This window comes from Salvia splendens, chromosome 11 (assembly GCF_004379255.2).
Source record: "Salvia splendens isolate huo1 chromosome 11, SspV2, whole genome shotgun sequence".
NCBI lineage: Eukaryota > Viridiplantae > Streptophyta > Magnoliopsida > Lamiales > Lamiaceae > Salvia > Salvia splendens.
The window spans coordinates 22,201,066-22,224,821 of record NC_056042.1 but is presented as its reverse complement, the minus strand read 5'-3'; the positions used below and the strand labels follow the sequence as shown (position 1 = coordinate 22,224,821).

The 23,756-nt window shown below is 38.5% G+C and overlaps 3 protein-coding genes and 1 long non-coding RNA gene across 7 annotated transcripts; 2 read left to right on the top strand and 2 right to left on the bottom strand.

The window, feature by feature from the left end:
- Positions 1-285: 285 nt before the first annotated feature.
- On the top strand, positions 286-1,462 carry LOC121755015. Its single transcript, XM_042150301.1, has 2 exons — positions 286-798; positions 864-1,462. Coding segments are annotated over exons 1-2 (438 nt in total). The 5' UTR covers positions 286-797; the 3' UTR covers positions 1,301-1,462.
- A 145-nt stretch (positions 1,463-1,607) lies between these two features.
- On the bottom strand, positions 1,608-3,921 carry LOC121755038. Of its 2 annotated transcripts, none has more exons than XM_042150320.1 (4): positions 3,760-3,921; positions 3,356-3,447; positions 2,963-3,281; positions 1,608-2,411 (listed from the first exon to the last, which is right to left on the bottom strand). In XM_042150320.1, the coding sequence occupies exon 4, from the start codon at positions 2,388-2,390 to the stop codon at positions 1,803-1,805; it is 588 nt and encodes a 195-aa protein (XP_042006254.1). In that variant the 5' UTR covers positions 2,391-2,411; positions 2,963-3,281; positions 3,356-3,447; positions 3,760-3,921; the 3' UTR covers positions 1,608-1,802. The 2 variants fall into 2 exon arrangements, with proteins under 2 accessions (XP_042006254.1, XP_042006253.1); XM_042150319.1 differs by having other exon boundaries at positions 3,356-3,462; positions 3,760-3,918.
- A 247-nt stretch (positions 3,922-4,168) lies between these two features.
- LOC121755039 lies at positions 4,169-7,387 on the top strand. Of its 3 annotated transcripts, XR_006040607.1 has the most exons (4): positions 4,169-4,474; positions 5,733-5,924; positions 6,095-6,465; positions 7,127-7,387. It is a non-coding gene; the product is annotated as an uncharacterized LOC121755039 (long non-coding RNA). The 3 variants fall into 3 exon arrangements; XR_006040605.1 differs by having other exon boundaries at positions 5,733-6,465; XR_006040606.1 differs by lacking the exon at positions 4,169-4,474 and having other exon boundaries at positions 5,638-6,465.
- An 11,863-nt stretch (positions 7,388-19,250) lies between these two features.
- LOC121756110 (probable methyltransferase PMT26) lies at positions 19,251-23,717 on the bottom strand. Its single transcript, XM_042151571.1, has 9 exons — positions 23,501-23,717; positions 22,070-23,060; positions 21,837-21,986; positions 21,145-21,415; positions 20,954-21,064; positions 20,692-20,866; positions 20,289-20,561; positions 19,816-20,010; positions 19,251-19,731 (listed from the first exon to the last, which is right to left on the bottom strand). The coding sequence occupies exons 2-9, from the start codon at positions 23,018-23,020 to the stop codon at positions 19,503-19,505; spliced, it is 2,355 nt and encodes a 784-aa protein (XP_042007505.1). The 5' UTR covers positions 23,021-23,060; positions 23,501-23,717; the 3' UTR covers positions 19,251-19,502.
- Positions 23,718-23,756: the final 39 nt, after the last annotated feature.

Here is a 23,756-nt window from a genome sequence, read left to right as displayed (position 1 = left end):
GAATATGTAATAATATGAAAACTAACAGTCAGTTCAAGTAAATAGAATAGGCTCTTAGTATAATTGGGAGCATAACACATGTCGTATGATGTATTGAGCTTACCTTGAATTATTAGCTCAACCTCAATTGCTTCATTTATGTAAACGAATGGATACACGCTTCCACGCACAGTGTATACCAATGGATACAGTCTTCCTTTTAATACATTCATCTAATGCAAACCAACCGCTCCTACTTTCTTGCAGCCTTTGCCATTGACGTGGATTGTCATAGTAGTAAATGGAGTGGGTCTTGATAGAGGAACAAGGCCAATAAATATGATATCCAATGCCTCACTATGTTCAACTACTTCATAGCTAGCTATGGCGGATGACGACTCCTACGGTGAATACCATAGGCGTCCTTTCTTCATCAAAGTGTTTTCCGGCTCTCGCAACAAAGAGGAATTGGTATGCTTCAAAGTGATTTTCGACTTTTCACATTCTCAAACTAGGTCCATCGAACTACCTTTCCATGTGTTTCTTATGTGTAGCGTCTACCTCCACAATGGGTTGCGGAATATGGTAATGACCTGCCGTTCGACTGTCAACTCGTGATGCCGAATGGAACCCGGTGGCAAGTCCGCCTGATGCAAATAGCCAGTGGATGCCACTTTTGCGTTGGGTGGTCGGAATTCTGGCGTGGGAATAATATTTCCCATGGTTAGAAACTAACCTTCACCCTAGTCGATGTGGGCATTTTCCACGTAAAAAGATACAAGTCGGGGACCGGTTGCCCGCCACGCGGTGATCTCGAAAGTGAGTATCTTGTGTAGCTGCATCCGTTTTTCTTATTTCAGTTTTAGAACATATTTGTGAATTAGTGTTGACAGAGGAGGAAGAGGACAATGAGGTCTACACCCCTGACATTGAATCATCGGACGATAATCCCCCATCCGGCGTAGAATCCGACTCAGCCGACGACAGTGATTACGACGATGATAGAGGTGCGGTTGATGACGACAAGTATCCCACATGGACGTTGAAACTGACCAAGTCAAATACCAAGCGAACTATAGAAATACCCATTGACTTTTGGCAAGTCCACCTGCGTTCCGCCCCACAGCAAAATGTCGTGCATTTTCTTGTTGACGGGCAAACATGGCGGCTCCTACTCAAGTATAGCCCGGGCAAGATCTGGGTCAAGCATGGTTGGCGCCTCTTCAAAGATGCTAACGCGTTGTTCCCTGGTGTTCGTTGCCACTTTGAGCTCGTCGATGCTCAGGACATCCAGTTTTATGTATGGTTTGATCGTCCTTAAGAAGCGTGTGTATTTTCCTTGTGCCACGGCTCGTTGTTGTTGGTGTGGTTTGTTGTGTTTGTTTATGTTTTTGAACAATGTGTTGTGCGAATTTTCCATTGTGTATTAAAATAACCACTTAGGTATTGTCTGTTCTTGTTTCCACTTAATGTTAACACTAGAAAGTTCAGTGCACTGTGAGAAACATTTCAAAGTATTGGTTATTTGCTTCCAAGATCTTGCCAATGGTAACATAACAAGGCAATCAAAAGTATTCTATACGATTACCAAAGATAAAAATAAAGACAACCATTGTACGCATTGGCCATTAGAAGCACAATTTCATGAGTGATAAAAGCAATAACACAAAATACAACCATTGTCAATGCATCCCCATGTTAAACGCCAAAATAGGGTGTCATATTACACACTTAAAAGGACAACGAACTTGATAGCTACATGGATCAAGGTTTAAACCATGATATATAACAAAATAACCAAAAAGACGCAGACACAACCATTTTCAAATCATTCCATCTGTCTCTAGAAGGTCGAACACAAATGTCGGTCGCGCCAAGTCATCCAAACCTCTAAACAGATCCATAAGCTCAGGCTCCTTGACTAAATTTTTCGCGGCATAAAATTGTTGCTTGATGGTCAGCCCGGGCATCCCATTCAGCTGATTGAAGACTTCAGTTCTCTTCGTGCTTAGATCAAACTCATAACCAATTCGGGTAGAGATGTCCTTCAGCCGCTCATTGGTGTCTTCGTGGATGCGATTCATCAGCTCCAGGACACTGTCCATCTTGTCCTTAGTCTTCCTCTTCTTCGGTGTTTTGTTTTGCACCCTCGGATTTACACGCACAGGCGCTGGTGCGGAAGTGCTCTCATCTACCATCTCCGGCAGAACACCGCTCGGGAAAACTTCATCAGGGAAGAGTTCCTCTAAGGTAATTGGGGAAGACTTCGCTGAACTTTTACCCACAGCAACCTTTGAACCATAAATCTTTTGCACCGCCTCGCCAGTGTCCATGCCCTTAAACCCCTCTGCACGGTCCTTGCCGAAAATCTCCTTCCAGTCACTCAACATAGGCCACGACTTATTCCTCATATACTTGGCATTGCTATCTTTCTGCCACATTTGGTAAAACAAACACAAATTACAGATTTTACACCCACAATGAAGCATGCACATGGTAAGAGGGGCTTATAATAGTTTTGTTACAGGTGCATGACTATCACAACTTAGAAAAAAGTATGCATAAGGCCTAAACTTCAGTGTGTGTTTGTTCTCCCACGGCCTAGCTCCAATATTTTTTGTACAGTGCTCTATTTTATAAAATTGGCAAATCAATAGTGACAAAATCAATAAAATGTGCATGTACTACAATGAACTATAAGCACCAAACCAATTCCATCACCATACTAATGACTGAAACAACCACAAATAAAAATGGATAATCAAACAAGTACAAAACCAAGACATTTCAATTGACGTGTTAGCAATATATACAAGCCAGTGGCATGATATCAACAAATCAAATTGGCAATAATAAAAACTTCTTGGCATTTATCCACGAAGCATCTAAAATATGTTGTTGGTTGCACACAAAATTCAGGAAATGATATCAACACATATACCTAAACAACTAATTAAAACTTGTCAATTGTGAACAATATTACCTGCACGACTTGTGACCATTGTTCATCGTCGATATCTATCTTGTGCTCACCATCCGAATTGAAACCAAGTAATTCTTCTTGCAAGAAGTGATTTTCGACTTTATGTGAGGATGAACAACAATATAAGTTTTTGGAAATTCACGTTTCAGTGCCTCCAGTGCACGGGTTAGATACCCTGAACGGAAACCATTATCCGACTTCCAGCCGGTGGCAGCCAACTCCTTCATAGCTGCCAAAAGGATGGCATCCTCGCGTTCTGTCCAACAACGTCTAGCGCCGGGTGCTATTACGCCTTTGTTCGTTATCATATCAGAGCAACCTGCACAGAAAAAATAGTTATCTAGCACGTCTGTAGCTACGACGAAGAGTAAGGCGGTAAGATGAAGGCATTACCCTCTGGTAATGGACTGCCGTCGGTGTCATTACCGCTGTGATGTTGAGACGCCATAACAGCAAATGATAGCTGCGAGAAGAGCGTCGTATGTCTTGCAGCAAACAAACTAATTAAACCAAAAAGTACTCGTTTAACTATATATGGCTGCAGATTCGCTAAAATTACCTCAAACAAAACACTAGCGAATACTTGGCAACAAAGCAAGTAAGTAATGCTTGAAATAAACCTATTGCCGAATTTGAAAGCATTAATGAGCTTCGTCTTCAACACTCTCTCTCAAATTCAAAAAAAAATTTAACATGATCGGTAATAAAACCATTTTACGACAAAATCATACATAATCTCCGAATTTCTCAGCGGCTACAAGTAGGTCATTGTTCACTCGCATACCCGACATACGTACCTGGGATTATGTTTGAAGCTACAATTAGGTCATTGTACACTGGGCGTCTTCCTACAAGTAGGTCAATGTACACTCGCATACCCGACATACATAATCTCCGAACTTCAGACGAGCCGATAAGCAGGAAGACGCCCATCGCCACCACAATAGTTGGGAAGATATGAAATTGGGGGTCGGGCAGTAGGGTTAGACATAAAATTGGAATTCAGTGCCAAAAGGGGAATGAGGGCAATCTGGGCATTTTAAAAAAAAACCGAGGATAGAACCGGGACCGCAAATGTGTATCTATAGTTTCGTAATCGCTTACCAAACGGATTATTCATAGGGGTGGGGATATGTGTCTGTACAACCAAACAGATGGCAAAGATTACTAACAAAAACACCAAACCTGCTATTGGAGGTTACAACATCCTAACATACGTTGGGCCAACATGGATAACAAACAGACCCTTAGTTCAAACAGATCAGTTTATATCTCTCCACTATAACTCACGCTCTCCCTCCCTATCTAACCTTAATTAAGATTCCAATTATTTAATTTCAATTATTAATTGGGCAGAAAGGGATTCCCAAGAGTTGAGATTAAGAAGAAGCAAGAGGATAGCTTCTAATGGCGTTAAAGATGGAGACTTTATCAAGCACAAATCATTCAACAGTTTCAAAAATTTCAATTCGTTGGGCAACTGTGAATATGCAATTATGCCACGAAATTGAGGTAAGAGTATACCTTTATAGCACGAAAGAATAAAATTGAGATTGCAGGAAAGAATTTGGATTCATAGGTCACTCGATTAATCCTCTCAACTGTGACAAGAAAATATGGTGCTATGAATTTAATATCTAGAGAATTTGTATACACTGAATTGAAGTGAAAGATTATACCTTTGTTGGAAGGGAGGAAAACTGCACTGGAAATGGCGTTGATAATTGGCTGAGATTGTGGGGAGTGAAATCCTGTAAAAAATCAAAGCTACATTATTACACTAAAAGCGTTACATTAATAGCCTAGCTACATTATTAGACTACACAATTTACATTATTAGACTAAAACGTGTTACGTTATAGCCGAGCTACATTATTACACTACACAATTTATTAGATGACACGTGACATTAATCTAACGGTTACATCACAAGATCCAATGACTATGATTTAATTTGATTTTTGATATAATTTCAATTATAGATATGAACACTCCTATACATATATATATATATATATATATGCGTTAAAGATAGAACCATTCTTAAGTGTAGAACCTAGAACTCTACATATTTTATTCATTGGGTGAGGAAAAAATGACGGTCAAGATTAAAAATCATACATATTAGACTATGTTTTCACGACATTCCGGACTCAACATGTGAAAAAACTCACATGTTGATGGAAGAATGAATGAAACGAAGAAGAGTCCATGCATGCTTTATTTTTTCACTTCTCTGCATTCACCCATTAATAATAGTTTTGGTTGTAATGGGAAGTTGCTGTGCAAATCAACACCATTGGATTAAAAGATCTAACGACCTCCGTTTGGCATTTGTTCTACGTTTAAGAATGGTTCTACGTTTAAGAATGGTTCTATCTTGATCACAATCATATATATATATATATATATATATATATATATATATATATATAGAGGGGTGTACTATGGTTCTAATGGCCCCTTAGTGTTAAGCTCGCTCAAAATTAATAATAACCTTTAGATCAAAATTATGGGCGGATGAGATGCATTGTACAGATGATACTCCATGTTACATTATTAAGAGGCCGTGGCTACATTATGAGGGTAAAATTGGAACATCATAATCATAATTCAGTTTAATAACGGAAGGAGCGGCATTTCCGCCATTTAATTTACATGGTCATGTCAAACAACCTTCCACATACCACTCTCACTCTCGATTTCTATATCCCATTTTCCACAATCGAAGAAAACCTAATTTCAACATTCTCTCGATTTTCAACCCTAGTTCCGTCGACTCTTCGTCTTCTGAAAATTTGGAGGCGGCATTCGGTCATTGAAATATAAAAAAAAAAAACTTTCGACGACCGGCAAAGTGCAGCAATCCTCTAAACATGGCGGCGGCAATATCAATTGACTTCTGCAATTGTCGCTGGCCAGAAATCTACATTTCGGGCTTTCACTGTACGACGATTTTAAGGTAATATACACACTTGATTCTATCAACCAACCCCCGTATACATTATTGAATAGATTGCTCGAATTTAAGGGTTCAATTTTTTTATATTTAAATTATTGATACGAATTCTAGAATTTTCGTGAAAATTAACAATTTTGTAGTTTTTTTTTAATCAAAAGCGCCCTTTGTAGGAGGGAGGTTTAGGCAGACCTCCAACCCGCAAATAAGATCAAAATAAAAAGTTCTAACAACATGTCTTAGCCCAAAAGTGACTAGGATCTAAGCAAGAACATGAAGAAGCCAAATAGAGGTCCCACAAGTCGAGATCCTCCGTGCTATCAAGTGGGAAAAAGCTGACTAAATACATATGAGGGAGAAACAAAAAATTATCAAAGCCAACCACCAAAGAAGCTGGATCAATCCGCATCTCTACGTCGGAACCGGAAGTTAGGATATCCCAGCTGGTTCATCCTAACCAGTGCCTTAAGATACCGAGGCGCAGAGATTGGATCATAGTAAGTAAGGGCAGGGGTCTGAAGCTTTGGTTTTTGTCGGGAATAAGGTAATTTACATTATTCAGTAAACTTTGGGTAGTTTTTGTTTGTTTGTTTGCTTTGGGTTGTTTGTTTGAACTAGTCCCTGGTTTTGATGTTGTGAAGTGACGATGGGCATGAGTTGTGGTGCTTTGTTTCATTGTGTATTGTCTGTCTGATGGGAGTTATGTGTCTATAGCAAAATCAGTGCCATGTGTTACATTATTAACAAGAATGAGGTACATTGTCAACTAGTAAGCATGAAATAATGTATAGTATCGTTGTTAGTAATGTAATTTAGAATGCGCCCTGATTAAGTTGTGTGTTGACATTCTTTGTTTCATTATTAACCACTGTCTGATACATTATCCAATAGACAACCGATAATATTGTATTGCATGTTTGTTAACATTGTAGTCATGCGTATGAGTTGTGTTATGCAAAGTGTTTGTGCTGCACGTTACATTATTAACCCCAATTAGTACATTACAACAGTCTTTATACACTAATGTATGCTAGTAATAGCAATAATGTAAACGAGGTGCGTCTTCATGTTGTTGTGTATATACATTATTTAGATTGTGATGCAACATTATGCGCTTTCAACAGAATTATATTTTAATACATGTGTGAAATACATCATTACGTAGTTGATTTGTAATCTTCCATGTTCTATGTACTTCTGTACAGGATAGGGTCCAAGAGGGCAAGAGTAGTTGATGGTGATGCTAATTCTTGGGAAGATTTCATTCCCATAGTAGCAATTAGACAATACCGAAAGGAGATGAAAGAGGAGGAAATTGCGGCGGATAGGGAGGCTGAGCGTGCTGCCACGCCAAGAGTTTACATTATTTATAATATTCATGTTTACATTGGTTATAATATTTATGTTTTAATGTACAATTTGACTTTTATACATTAATGATAGCATTGTGTGCATTATTCACTGAATAGTACATCAATTGTATTAAAATGCATACATTATTTATTAAGTATGTTGGTAATGTACACATAAGGAACAATAATGTAATGCATTATGACATAGTAATATACCATTGTAATAGAATAATTGGAAGAGGTACACACAAGTCATAACTAATGTAGTCATTCACTTGTAAATACTGAAGGAAAACTTTAAATAATGTAGTCATTCAATTGTAAATAATGTAGTCATTCACTGCCTAAACGAATGATGTATATAAAACACATAACTAAAGTAGTCGTTCACTATTGAATAATGAACGAAAACTCATTAATAATGTTAGGCATGTACATTATAAGACTATATTCATATATTATTTCCCGTTTAAAGTCCAAAACAGAGAAAGAGAAATTTTATGCATGTGTTGGTAATATGCCCTAGCCCCATTGATTTCTAAACCCTAGAGGAATGATTTTAACTCCTTGCCATTGGTGATAGTTTCGTTTGTGAGTCGGTACTACAACATAGCCCCATGGATTACAAAACCCAAAGGGTATGGATGTAACTCCTACCAAACATTTAATCCTTATACATGTACATCATTTAGTATTACACATGCACATTAAAAGCCAATTTTTGTACATTATTTACTATATTAAATCCAAAACGCACATAAAAAATGAATCCAATGCTTGTGATGGTACTATACCCTAGCCTCATGGATTGCTAAACCCTAGGGGAATGATTCAAACTTCAACTCCCACCAAATATTAAATCCTTACACATGTACATCATTTAGTATGACGCATGTACATTAAAGGCCAATTTTCGTACATTATTTACTGTATGAAATCCAAAACACACTTAAAAAACGAAACTCAATGCATGTGGTGGTACTATACCCTAGCCCATAGGTTACTAAACCCCTAGGGGAACTATTTAAACTCCATGCCATTGGTGATTGTTTCGTCTGTGAGTGGGTACTACATCCTAACCCGATGAATTGCTAACAATGTATAGTACATTACACGAATAACAATGTTTACATTATATACTGGAAGTTTATGACTACATTATATCCACAAAATATTAATTGCTGCCACCTTTTCAATAGTTCACGCAAGAACATAGAATGCAACAAAAACACAAATAGCAACATCTTAATTCTCCTCAAAATCTGGTGATCACTCACTCTCATTCAATTGCATCAATACATACACATTCAATTGCATCCATCATTGAACAATGGAATTTTTAATAGACAATTCCGCTTTCAAGCATAACACTCCGTCATCGCAAGTCACTGTAAATACATAAAATTATCATAGAAATAACTAAAACTTGATAAACCTAAATCGAAATTTACATTCTCCCATCGTTGATAATAGCAGAGGATTGAATGTAATGCAAATTAAGCTATTCATTAATCTTTCTGTTGATCTGTAATTTACCAAAATTGCAACAATTTGTAAAACGTAAATTCACTACAAAAATCGTGTGCATAAACATTATTTACATTCTTCCATCGTTGGTAACCGTGAAATACTCTTGAGATGCTGAAGGATGGTGCAGAGGTTGTGATTACGGAAGAGTATTCTGTGATTTTGATTTTGATTTTGTTTCATTTATAGAAGGGAAAATAAATCTTGCTAAAAAACGTGAATCATGGAAACTGATTAACTGCCAAATATATCAATACCATCCTTACCCTTTTATGATTATTATAATCATTAAAAAAAAGATAAAATGGAGCCATATAAACTGTTAGATTGATAAATTGAAGGGATGAGATTGACATGGATATTTGACATAAAATCAATTATATATGGAGTTAATAGAGAGTATTTGGTTGGAGATTTTTAAGGTTGGTGGAGATATGGGAGAAACCGTATGGTGATGGGGTTGGGAGAATATATTTGACCAAAATTTCACTGCAGGATTTGAACAAAGAATTGATTATTGGGCTTCTCGCAATTGGTTCCAACTAAAAGAAATACAATAGCTATAATAAGATAAACAAAAATGATAGGCCCAAACATTGAGTTTCTTTTTCTTTTATCTTGTCGACGACGAAAATTAAATAATTTGTAGTATTTTGTTTTTAGTACTTTGGTGTTATTCAAAGTACTCGCGAAAGTAACTTCTAATTTCTCAATAACATAATCCATAGCATTTATCGAGATTCCAAACAGCACGATTCAAAACACACGTCGACCCATCGAAAAAAGAAAATGCATACCCATCGATTGTCGAAACAAAACAAGGACGATAAAATTAAAAAAAAGTATCCCAAAAGAAGGGAAAAATGCGGGCTTTACAACTACCTAGCAACGAAGTCTCCTACTAGAACTAAGGCAACAACTCCTAAAAGCTCACAAGATAATTTGCTTCATCAAAGGCGCAAATCTCTCGATTTTATTGGCAAAGACGTCTATTTCTCCTCTTTAAAATTAAACTACTCATCCCCCGATTATTGTAGTAGAATCCACATACATTTATAAGATGACCAATCAAACAAACATATAAGCACAAGAGAAATTGAAATAACTATAAGAGCTAACAAGGAAAATCAATTAAATAAATAACTTATAATCATAGCATGTCTACCAAAAATTCCACAAAAGATGTTTACTACTCATAGACAAGTAAAAACAACAATTAAAGTACTAGACATAAAGTAAAACAAAACAAAACCCAAATTTGAATTATACAGTCTTCAGTTTTCTCTTGCCTGGATCTGCACAGCTCCGTTCCTATGGAAGATGGATGAATTATATGTGGAATATGGGATTGAAGAAATATAGAGAGGGAGTAGGATTGAAGGTTTTGAGATGAATATTATGAATTAGGTTATGGGGTCTATATAGACTTGAAAAAGGTTTAGACATGGTAAATTGTGTCCTCCAAGTAATCGAAAATATGGTATTTTCAAATCCTTCAAATAATAGGAGAGATTTGGCTTCACAAGGCAACGATTTCTTTCTTTCTTTCATTGAATTTCCACCTAATTTCCGTAAGTTTTTTACTGCACTGCACGACGTTCGTAAAATAGGCATAACTTTCTTCACAAAACTCTGAGTAGATGTTCAAGGTACCCACGCGAAGCTCTTTCGCAGAATAAGAGAATGGTATGTAGTGGGAACTGGTTAGATTTTAATATCGCTGGCAGAATGGGCTTGAACTATAACAGCTGCACCTCGATATTTTTGTTTATTTTCTTTTTGTCTTTTTCTACCATTTCTCAACAAACAAGTCAAAATACAAAATGTATAACTTATGCAACTTAAAAACATAATCTACATGATTGACATTTAAAACTAGCAAAATCTAGGCCTTTAAAACATGCGAAACTCGTGTGAATTACCTCTGTCCCCCAATAATGTCCATTTTAGATCCGGCACGGGTTTTAAAAAATGTAAAAGAAAGTGGTTTGATAAAATTAGTGGAATAAGAGTTCCACCTTTATATATTAGTTTTATAGTAAAATGTGAGTAAAATGAGTTAGTGAAATGTGAGACCTACTTACCATTTATAGTAAAAAGTGAAAGTGAAAAATTAATGGGGGTGGATGAAAATGACAAGAGTGGATAATTAATAGGGGACCGAAGTGAATACGAATTTCACAAAATATTTACAGAAACAACGAAGAGGGCGTGGGAGTGAAAGAGTAGTTTGCGTAAATTTAGCAGCGCTATAAATTTTGAAGATTTCTTTTCTTCCGAGTAAAGGCCAAAATTTGTCCTGAACATATGCTTATTTAACGATTTTGGTCCCAAAAATTATGTTTTGCAATCCAAACATTTCAACCCGGATCACAATCGGTCCAAAATTGACGATTCCGTCAAATTGTAACAATCAACGTCTTTAAACCTGATTTTGAACAAATTAAGCTGTTAAGTAATGATTACTAACTTCCTAATTATATCCTTAATTATTATCATAAGTTATCATTTAAAAATACAAAACAAATATATAAAAAAAGAAAATGAAATAGGACGATATATTAAACAAAATGAGTGAGTTAACACTTTGACAATTTAATAAACAAGATTCGAAACGTCTCTCACCCTCCCCCTCTCCCTTCGATGGAACCCTTGTTCTCCGAGCAACAATCGGACGGTGAATCATGTTCCTGGACGACGGGGCACGAGCTAACCTAGTTCTCGATTAAACCTTGTTCTTGACTAACCCTAGTTTCTCGGCCGAACGAGGAAACCCTAACCAAAAGAACGAAGAAACCCTAGACAGAGAAGGAGAACGATAAGGAGAAGGAGGACAAGAAGGAGAATGAGAAGAGCTGGTACGTCTACAACTCCTACTTCCATTGCTACTGCGACCCTTGTGGCTACTGAATAGCTTGCTTCACTCCCTCTTTGTTGTGTTCCTAGTACTCCTCTCGTTGTGGATTGATCAAATTGGAAATCCAAACTGATCCAACTGATCGATGAATGTCTTCACTGCAGATGTCTGTTAATGGATCTAGTGAGCAATTGGATTGATCAACTTGACTTATTTCCAACTCATCTTGTGCGAACGAAGGAACTCAAGAGCTATTTCAAAACCTTAACCCACAATACTAATACTCAGTAAAGGGAAGTAAGGGTCGAATCCCACAAAGAGGACGTGTTCTACATTGGTTGCGGACAAGTTGGGGATGGCTGCTGTCGCGCTTCACTAAAGTGGGTTAAGTTGAGATTACTGAGGGTTGTGACAAACTGAGAGGTTAACTAAGCTAAACTGATCAACTTATTCTAATCTATAAACTTGTACGACGTTTTCCTGAAATAGCCAAACAAAATAAAAGTGAGCTGGTGTCAGAGCTCTGCCAAATGTATGATAAAGCGAAACTTTTCTAACGAACTCATCTTCCTCATACAATCAAATTTAAAAACAGAGTAAATCAGATCTGGAGAGAATTTCATCCTAACAAACTTAGCATGAAGGAACAAGCTCACAAGACTAACACATAACTCCAAATCAAAGCAGAAAAAGACGACTATGAACACGTAGACGAACTGACCTACTCATACTCATGCAGAATTCGAAACTAAACTTCAGATCTATGCCTACCGAAACAAATCAGGCACGATCACATTTTCAATCAACATAAACATGCTTAAATCTACTCTACCATACTGCAAATAACCAGATCTAAACATCCTAACACATTCCATCCACTATTTCTTCGCAATCAAGGAGGATTCAACAGATCAGATCCAACAAAATTGACAGTAGTGAAACACCTGAGCTAAGATATGCATCATTAATCGGAAATCAAACATAGATCAGAGAGTTCATACATGGTAAACAAGCTTTCAACGTGAACCAAGATCATTAAACTATTATTACTGAATCAAACATCCATAGTCTGCAGCATCAAATCGTAAACTGAAAGTAAACAAAACCAAAAACAAAAATTGTTTCATCGCCTCTTCTCGAAGCGGGATTACAGAACCAAAAGAGAGAAGTGATAAAACCAACACCAAACCACTACTAAACTAAACTAAACTAAACTAGGAACCAAGTGTGTATGTGACGGAATTTTAGAGTTTGGAGTGTTGGGAGCTCCTATTTAGCCCTAGGAGAGAGCTGCACCATGTTGAGTGTCAAGAGCTTGGAAGCTGCCTCCTATCTCCTTCTCTATTTCAATTTATAGGAAGGCGTGAGGTCTTAATCCCTAGGGAACTGTCCTTCGAAAAGTCTTTCCTACCCTTCGCCTTTGGGGATCTTTCTTGTGTGACGCTCAATCTCCTAGTAGGGTGCTCCTATTGCATGCCATGTGATCTGACTTGAGCCGTTTGCGCAACAAATTTGACTCCTTCTTCTTGATCCATTCATCCGCCCAGTTGATCAGTTCATTATTTGAATATGTCAGACTTTCACACACACCTGGCTCATATTTGTACGTTAGATCACAAAATTGGGTGTAGTTTTGCCACAGAATGCATGAAACGAGCCTTATCAGCTACCGGTGGAAGTTCGAGAGGAGGAAGAAGGTGGTACACAGTCAGCCAGCTCCTCAGGATGAAAATACAGCTAGTCCTTCGACTAAAAATATACCTCCTCCGAGAGAAAATGCACTGAATCCGACGGAAAATCGACCGTGACCACCACCTTCGACTCAAACTCCACCACCTCCGAGACGTAATCCACGGCCCCCGACTGCTTATCGTGAAGGTGAAATTTTTATTAAAAGTGCTTGGAAATGTATCTCGTTTTATATAGATTAGGGTTGTTTCATTTTAATGGGTTTCACTTTTTGGGGGAACATTTGGATTTGTTGATTATTTTGGTCCCCAAGCATGATTATAAATATTTTTATTGGGGAATGTGGATTGTGGGTTTGACGGTGAACTCATACTTTTATTTAGGGTTTGTGTTTTTGGGGGACATTGGATTTGTTGTTTGTTGTGGTCCCCAAGCATGAGTATGAGTATTTTGATTGGGGATTGGGGGTTTTTTCAGCTTTTATCCAGATTAGGGGTGTGGATTTGTTGTGTGTTTGTATAGTTTTCAACTTTTTTGGGTGTGTGTGAATGATTTGTTATTTATTGTGAATGGTTTGGTGGTGGGGGAACATGTGATTGAGTGTGTGTTCTGTTATAATTAGAGGTGTGGTTTTCCAGCTTCATTTGGGTGTGTGAATGGTTTGTTCTTTATTGTAAATGGTATGTGCTATGGGAACAAGTGGGTTTTTTTTATGGTGGGAGAACATGTGGAGTTTATTCCTTTTTTTAGGGTGAGTATGTTATGCTTTTTTTTGTAGTGTTAAAGGTATGTTGTTGGGGGACAAGGCCTGGTGGGACCAATTCAAAAATTCTTATTCTCTTTGTAAATGTTTAGGACTGATATGATATGTGTTTAATATAGATGGAACCTTAACAACATGAGTCCACTACTCCGGTCAATTGGTTGAGACATGGGGAAAGAAGTATGCTGGTGGGAATGTTCAGTACATGAGCAAGTGTGATCTAGACAAGTGGTCTAAATTGGAAGTCAATGATTTTCTCGAGAAGCTATGTGTTTAGACTATTACTACTTGAAGTCGGGGATGGATTTAAATGAAGGGTGGGTGAGTTTCTTTGACAAAACCCATCAATTGAGATGGCTAAAATACGAGTGTATAAAGGTGTAGTGGACTTGTTTGCATTGGAAGCTACTGAGGAGTTACATAGTCAGACCCCCCACCTCTGGAAGGTAAAAAATATTTTATCATGTTAAAAAGTGTGTGGGTGCAGTGTATGGTCAGTATTGTGTGTATTGTTATGTGCTGCAAATGGTCAATATTGTGTGCAGTGTTTGGTCAGTATAGTGTGTAGGTTATGTGCTACAAATGGTCGGTATTGTGTGCAATGTTTGGTCAGTATAGTGTGTAGGGATGTGCTGCGAATGGTCGGTATTTTGTGCAGTGTTTGGCCAGTATAGTGTTTAGGTGTTATGTGCTGCACATGGGCAGAGTGTTGGAGATAGGCAGATTGGTACTTCTTCTGGTAAGGGCAAGGCAAAGGAGACTAAGATAGCTATGGGTATTGGAAAGGAGAAGAAGACTGAGAAGGCTACGGCTACTGAGAAGGAGAAGGAGATTGAGAATGATACTAGGAAGGGGAAGGGGATTGAGAAGGCTAGGGGAAGGGTAAACTTTGTGCGACTGATGGAGTCCGGTCTAGAGTTGCTGAGGATGATCCAGCCGAAGATCCTTCCTTCATTGATAGCGACTACGACCTTAGTGACCATGAGGAAGATGTGATCATGGCTGCGCAAGTTAAAGGGTGGAAGAAGTTAGTGGATGAGATGGTGAATGACCATATGGGAGATACTTGCGACAATGATCACCTTCCAAGTGAGTCACCAAGTTCAGGAACCGAAGATGAGAAAGAGTTGTTTGACGATAATGGTAAACGTTCTTCGAGACGGTATAGGGCAGCAACCGATCTCAATGACCCCAGATGGGAAGTTGGGATTTGCTTCAATTACAAGGAATATTTTATTGACCTTATCCGTCATCAAGCAGTGTTGCAGGGAAATAGACTAAGGTTGAAAAAGAATGACAAAATTCGGTGCATGGTGCACTGCAGAGGAGTGATCAAGAGCAAGATGATGTCCATGGTTCGTGCAGATATCGTATAGGGCTACCCTTGGTTTTTGGCAGATTTCCCGCATCTTCAATCAACACAAATGTGGCAGGGCATCGTTTAACCATGGCTGTACAAATTCCATGTATCTAAGCAAAAAATACAAAGAACATATCCAGGCCGAACACATCCTCCATTCTGGCGCCCATTTTGCTCCTAGTAGTAAACCTGTTCATCAGGTACATGCGAATGCATTCTAGCATCCCATACAGTGGCTTCTCGCGAGCAAACAGTAACACCTTGTTATAACATTCAGAAATGTTATTGACAAGGATGTCACATTTTGCATCGAACTCGAAGAAGGCTCGACTCTAGTTCTCATTTCTTGTGTGCTCCATTAGCCACTTGTATGCTCTGAGATTTTGCTTATTAATATCCTCAATCGCATTGTCAAACCCGTTGGTGTTGGTCGCCTGAGCCGCCTTCCAGATTTTGTCCTTTAGTTTTGATGACGGAAACTATTTTTTAAAGTTGTTATGCATGTGCCAAACACACATCCAGTGTTCAGCATGTTAGACGCAGGACCTCATAGCGGCAATCAGCCCCTGCCAACAAAGAAAATGACAAAATAAAATCAGCGTATATACATAGAAATCCTATTATGATTACACAAGAATCATATTTTATAAGATACACAAAAACCTTACTTATCTTATCTTATGTTTATCTGAGATGAACGCCCATATGTTAGAGTCGGTAATTTCCAAATCCATCACTACAAGCCCCCGAAACCATGTCCAAGTCTCTATGTTTACAATGCGTACCACAGCATGGGCGATGGGAAAAATCTGGTCATTCAGGTCGATCCCGATGGCTGTCAGAAGTATTCCATTGCCTTGACCTCTAAGATGGCACCCGTCTAGTCCTACCAAGCGACGTCAGTGAAGTTTGAACGATGTCTTGCATGTTGCGTAGGCAATATAGATGGCTTTGAACTTGTCAGTGCCATCACTTAGACGATGGATTGATAACACAACAGTGCTTCGGGGGTTGCTCCGTAGAATCTCAGCCCTGTAGTCGTGCAAACGCTTGTATTGTCGCACGAAGTCCACTTCAATCAGCTTTCGTGCGTGCTGCATAGCCCGCTTTGCTTTTCCAGAAGAAATGGTGTTCTTCGTGTCGGAGTGCACCTTTTTGATGAACTAGCCCACATTCATACCAGGGAAGACCCGGATATGTTCTTTGTATTTTTTGCTTAGATACTTAGAATTTGCACATCCATGGTTAAACGACGGCCCGCTACATTTGTGTTGATTACGGAGGCAGGAAATCTGCAAAAAACCAAGGGCAACCCTATACGATATCTACACGAACCATGGACATGTGGGATTCTTCTTGCTCATGATCACCCTCTGCAATGCGCCATGCACCGAATTTGTCATTCTTTTCAACCTTACTATCTTTCCCTGCAACACTGCTTGATGACGGATAAGGTCAATAAAATATTCATTGCAATTGAAGCGAATCCCAACTTCCCATCTGGGTCATTGAGATCGGTAGTTGCCCTATACCGTCTCGACGAATGTTTCTCATTTTCGCCATCCAACTCGTTCTAGTAATGTATGAATGTGCTAGGGTGTTGTAGTTGGAACTTGTATAAACCATAACTACGAAAGCACATCCCTGGAATTCTCGTATCTCATCTATTTTATCTCTGTGATTTTTCTGCAATTGTTTACTTGCTTTCTTTATTTTACAAATTTTACTTTTGAAATCCCATAACCTTTGTTTTTCCAAATAGTAGAAGAAGCTTAGTAGAAGATAGACAGTCTGTGATAGTTTTCTCAGTGATCGATATCCGGTACTGACCATTATTTATACTATTTACACTAAGGGTGTCAATCCTAGATTTGTAACTCCTAAAAGCTCCTAAGACTCCTAATGTTCTCACTCTCAATTAACAGTACCGTTTTAAGGGGAATTAATTCTAACGTCAACTAACCTCTTCTAACCTGCAAACCTCCTCTCACGATTATGTTGCACGTCAATAGATCATCATAGAATGTGTCACTCAAACATGAAGTAATTATCCAACACTTAGAATAGAAGCAAAGTAATGAGCAAAACATATATTAAATAAATAGGAACTATATAAACCAAAGTCGCTATTAACACATCCCTAGAATTCTATTTGTTTAGTTACACATAATGAAATAAGTTAAACACATAGTTTGTAGGAAAAACATAGAAAACATAAAAACTAAATCAATAGAACCCAAAGGTTGAATCTTGTAGTCTAGATCTTCTCTTGAATCCACACTTCAAACACCTTGGATCTTGATGAACAGTGGAAGGAACTCTTTAACATTATGCTCTGAAAATTATGCAGCAAAAGGTTCTTTTGATGAAGCTTGAGGGAGTATTTATAGCCTCCAAGTCGTGTCCCTTACTATGGCAAATATTCAACATAGTATGGTAAGTCTTAGAGAGAAAATAGGGCAATTTCTGTGCGCCTCGTTTTCCTAGCGGGTCACTGTACTTTGTTTAGCAGTTGCTGCAAATCATCCCGTAGCTTCTGTCTCTCGATCAGCCGTCGTTGCGTACTTCTCAGTGGTTGATGAGCGTGTTACTTCTCAGTGGTTGATGAGCGTGTTCTTTTTAGCTCTATTTTCTGAAGCGAACCGCTACGGGGACAGCGGTCGCTGGTTGAGCTGCACCGGACGCTGGCTAGCTCGAATACTCCAGATTTCCATATTTGACTTTTTGCTATATTTTTAGGCCTATGTTGCACATTTCTCGCAAAACATGTCAAAATACCAAAATAGATAAAAATATGCAAATAATGAACATGTAATGCAACTTTGACACTCAAAACAGACTAAATAAATGCCAGTGCAAAATCCGAGCATATCAGAGACGCAGGTGGTGGTTGCGATCGATTTTCCGTCGGATTCGGTGACTCAAAAGAGGTGGATTTTTAGTCGAAGGACCAGATGTGTTTTCATCCGGAGGAGCTGACTGGCAGTCGCAGGGGTCGCCGTAGCAACGGAAGTAGGAGTCGTAGACGTACCAGCTCTTCTCCTTCTCCTTATCGTTCTCCTTCTGCATCTAGGGTTTCTTCATTCGGTCGAGAAACAAAGGTTAGTCGAGAACAAGGTTTCGTCGAGAACTAGGTTAGCTCTCGTGCGTCGTCGTCCAGGAATATGATTCGTCGTCCGATAGCCGCTTAGAGAACAAGGGTTTCGTCGAAGTGAGAGTGGGAGGGTGAGAGATGTTTCGAATTTTGTTTCGGAAATTGTATAAGTGTTAACCCACTCACTTTGTTTAAATTTTCATTCTATTTCATTTTCTTTTTTAATATACTTCTTTTGTATTTTTAAATGATATCTTATGATAATAATTAAGGATATAATTAGGAAGTTAGTAATCATACTTAACAGCTTAATTTAGTCAAAATCGGGTTTAAAAATGTCGTCTGTTACAATTTAACGGAACTGTCACCGATTATGATCCTAGTTGAAATGTTTGGGATGCAAAAATCCAAACATTAATGTCTGTGACCAAAATCGTAAAATGTGCATATATTCAGGACCAATTTTGACCTTTAGTCTTTTCTTCCTATCAACTTAAATTTATAAATTATGAAACACTGAATTTCTTGCAAAAAATGATGCATCTAAACACTGAAATTTGCAATATTTATAAAATTTAAATACTGCTAAGCCATCAATATGTTCGTGAAGAGACAAGAAATCATTACAAGGTCAGTGGAAACTGGACAGAAAAAATCACACGACATGAAACAACACAAATACGAAAATTGAAAAAACAAGATTGGTAAGAATAATTGCATTTGAATGATAACAGTGGTGTGATTTGCAGTCGAATGAAGGTGTGGGCCTTACAATAGAGGGGATGTTTGTATTGACTGCCCTTCAAAGGCCACCACTATTGACACAGGGACAAAACTTCATAAAAATCACCCAACTAAACAACTAAAAATATGCTATTTAAGCCAAGTATTTAACCAAAAAATATCTAATCTCATTGGTATGAAAACAATGTATGCTTTTCAAGAAAGGGCGTACGTTACCTTCTCTTCGTCTTTAGGTCGCCACGTAGATTTCTTAGCGCAAAGCAATCCTTCCTTGTCCCTAGAGACGGACATGCGAATATCCCATTGCATAGATTTGAATATGGCCTCAAGCTCGGTGATGACATCCACCTTGTCCCGGATGATGATCTTTCCTTCGGGTCTCAAAATCCGATCAACTTCCGCCACCAAGGCCATGAAATTACACCTGTTGAGACCAGTCTGACAAGATTTAGAAGATCAAGCATTATACAGCAGTTCGCGTGTCAAAACAATGGCAAAGTGTACGCACTTTTTCTCAATCTTGGAGAAGAGGTGGTCAGCATGAAGAAGATCATAAGATCTTGGGTAGGTACTGAATGATTCACACCAGTCGTGATAAATTCCAAATAGGCCGCGTTCATAAATTACAGGAAGTGTATCGGGAGCATCTATATTGATAATATTCATTACCCAAATATTCATCTCTCTCATAGCAGCTGCCAATCTGCAAAGTGGGGTACAGCAAACAGTGAGGCGGTAGCGCTATAATACATGTCACCAACATATGTGAAGAGTAGTTTCAAAAGCATAGAGAACATAGTAATTAAGCAATGAAAAACATGATTGTGTCAGGCAAGTAAGAAAATTAGTGACCTCTTTAAACTAGAATAAATTGGAAAAAGGGATTTGTTTGCAGATTGAGGAAGCAAATTAGGGAGGAAAGACTGCAGATGTCCTAAAGAGTATAAAATTGAAGTCAACTTTTTCGTTTCCCTTACTTACCCTCCATAGACTGCTCTCATATCCATGACATTCCTTACATTAGGCCAGTCTATTCCAAGTCCTTGTAGATATGAGTTCTTTACGACACGTTTCCAGTGTTTGTAATCGGACACAAAATCTTCTGGAGCTGGTCTACCATAAACTCCGACCTCCGAACTTGACAGCCAGTAAGGCGCTTTCTGCAACCTCGCAGGCCATTGTTCGGGCCATTGAGATCCACGTTCTGAAGAAGCAACAGGTATTTTGTGCATGCATGCTTGAAGAGGCACATTCCTGATTATATCAACGTAAAAGGTCAAAATATAAACTGGTATCTGGTTATGCTACGTTACCCTCTGAACTTCAGAGACCAGTGTATAATCACATTGACATAATAAAAAGATTCTGATTTGCAAAACTATACCAGGCAGCACTCGGGTCATCAGAATCTTGACATAAGGGAGGGTCATTCTTTGACCTTTGTTCATAGCACTCATTTGTCTTAGGTTTGCGATAAACCGCAACTCCTACTCCATTTATTCTGTCCTGGGTTATTGAAACAACTTCCCAGCACATAGCTTTAGTCAATTTCTTCATGGCTGTCAAAATTACCAAGAAAGTGACAACTTGTTAACAATCAATGATACATATTAGCTTAACGTTGAAGAAGAGTAACTAAAATGTACCTTCCCATATCTCAACATCTTCAGCAAGTTTTTGGTAAACGGGAGTGGCAGACCAAACAAAGAAGCCTCCAGGTCGTAGTAAGCGATTCAGCTCCAATAGAAGTTTCCCACCTAAATTTTAATGATCATAGCATATCAGTAATTCTTGAAAGTCACCAAAAGGTATATAAGCAAATGGAGGAATTAAGTACCTTCAATGTGCCAAGGCACCCGGCAACGCGCACAATGGACGATATCAAAAACTCTTCCAGGATATGGAAGCCTCTTGGTACCCATGACAGCAGATATTGCCGGAATTCCTCTTTCAAGTGCAAACTGAACCTGAGCCTCATGCTCATCTTTTGGAGCAAATGACATGGTTAAGACATCCCTATCAAAGAGGAAACCCCCAAAGCTAGCAACTCCGCAGCCCACATCCAGAACCACTCGGGATCGGTTCCCCCAGGCAATTTCGGGCACGGACTACAGAACATATGATATGGAGTAAGTTAAAACTAAAAGTTAGAAACTATTATAACCACAAAAGTAGAAAACACCAATCAAAGAATGACAGTGAAATTAGGCTTTGTGTTTCTTGAGTGCTCAATCAGCAGTCCAAATTATTCTTTCAAAAGTTGAATGCAACAGTATGAATAATTTTTATAGTGTGCATATAGATGGCCTAAAAATTAGCAACAAAGAAACTAGGCAAAGAATGAAAAGATTACAATTTAATATTGCTAAACCAAATCCAGCTAAAATATAATTTGACTTTTTAAGATCATATGTGGTGCCATGGTGATATCAAAGATGATTCATACATAGAAAAATACGAAGTATAAACCAACTATAAAAAATGGGAGATGCACACCAGGCTGATATAATCAAGCACATAATATATTACCTGCTGTATGAAGTCAATGTAGTGAAGAGCACCATGCGGAAACTGGGTTCCACCACCAGGGAAGGTAAGGTATTCACCAGTAACTTTAACCCAATTTTGGTGTCCTTTAAAATCTGCAAGTTGGGTGTAGGGAATGTTATGGTACCAGATCTGTGGAAGGGGACATAAGTCAATTAGTAAAGAAGAAAAGCAGCAAATTAAATGCATAACACAATTTCAACAAAATGTTGTACCTTTTCCCGACTTTTAGGCCACTCTATTGAGCGTTGATATTTTTCAGGAAGGGGAACAAGGCAAGTAGGTGGATTTTCTGGACAATGTCTCTCTCTGTGTTCATAGTGTCCAGTTGTTCTAAGTTTCTTTACTGCCTGCAAGTTATCAAGGCACGGAATGTAATCGGGTCCAGCTGTTGTGTTACAAAGCTTCCAACTGTATTTACTTGGGTCCTGAGAAGCAGATGACTTTTGGGCTTCTTTCTCATTTTTTGACTCTGCAGCCTGAGTTGAAAACGATCCATTTTGAGTTGTTGATTCATCTGTCAGATCTGATTGGGCCCCAGATGGAAACATATCATTGGATTTTTCCTTTTCCTCAGTGGAATTCTCTTTGTCCGCCTTCTCCTCTGTCTGACCATCTGTTTTACCTGAGTCTTCTTCAGCCTTCTCATTATCTAATTTACTTTCTTTAGTTTCTCCAGCTTCGGAATCTTGATTCGCTTGAACTTTATTTTTCTCATCATCTTTCGATCCATCTCCTTTCTCTTCTCCGCCATCTTTCTTTTCATCCGCTGATTTCTCTTCTGGCTTTTCCTCTGTGGTTTTATCTGTCTCCTCAGGAACATCATTTTTCTCCACCTGGCTTGCATTTGAATCCCCTTTGGTTGCATCCTCAGGTAAATCCCCCGGGTTATCCTCAAACTGCTTTTGTTTAGCATCATCATTTGGAACATTATCAGTGTTGGTAGCATCGTTGTTGTTCTTTGCACTGATCTCAGTTGCAGGTGTTCTCTCCTCACTTTTATTCTCCTGTGAAACATCAGTAGTCTCACCAGGGGCTACAGAGGAAGACGTCATCATCCATACCCCAACTAGACAAAAGGCTATGAAAACCACAATTGTGACTGTCGAACAATAGCCTGACGACGATTTCCTAGCATCAACTCTAGAGTATTTCCCTAAAGCCATTGCTTCAACTTCTATCCTTCAATTATTTGTTATAGCACACCTAAACACAATAAGATCGGGTCAATCAAAATAACATCAAAGTTCATCAAGATAGAGCAAGCAAGGTACAAGCTAAGATGCACACCGTTAAGATACCTGATTTGAATACAAAAATAGAGGCGTAAAACAGAACCGCTCAACAGCTGAATTTGATTTCAAAAATAGTAACCATCTAAAATACGCTAACTCATTTCGAATCAGGTCGCATTTCCAGACACATCTAAGAAGTTCTCGCAACAAAATTCTCGACATTCCTAAATCCCTAGAAATCAGGGGAAAAAACATAGCCAATACTGAAAAGCACGAAATTCAACAGCGCGGATCTACGAAGCAAGATCTAATCCAAAAACACAACACAAACAACAATTTCCTCTCCATATTCCTCAATGCAGGCGCGATATAAACGAACAACACAAAAATCAGCTGTGTGATTTTACGTACCTCTGCCTCTGAAAATTTTCAACACAGAACAGCATCAACTGGACTGATTGGCCCATACACGAAGCGCCGGAGAGCAGGACTGAATGATTCAGCCCTCGAGGAAGAAGATTGCAGTGTGGGAGTGAGGAGTGTATATATAATATACGCGCTCAAAGATAAAGGCTCCGAATATTTCCTTTTGTAGTGGATTTTAACGAAAGATGTCTACATTTGCAGCAGCGCAGAGCATTTTTGCGACTTAGATTTTACCCTTTTT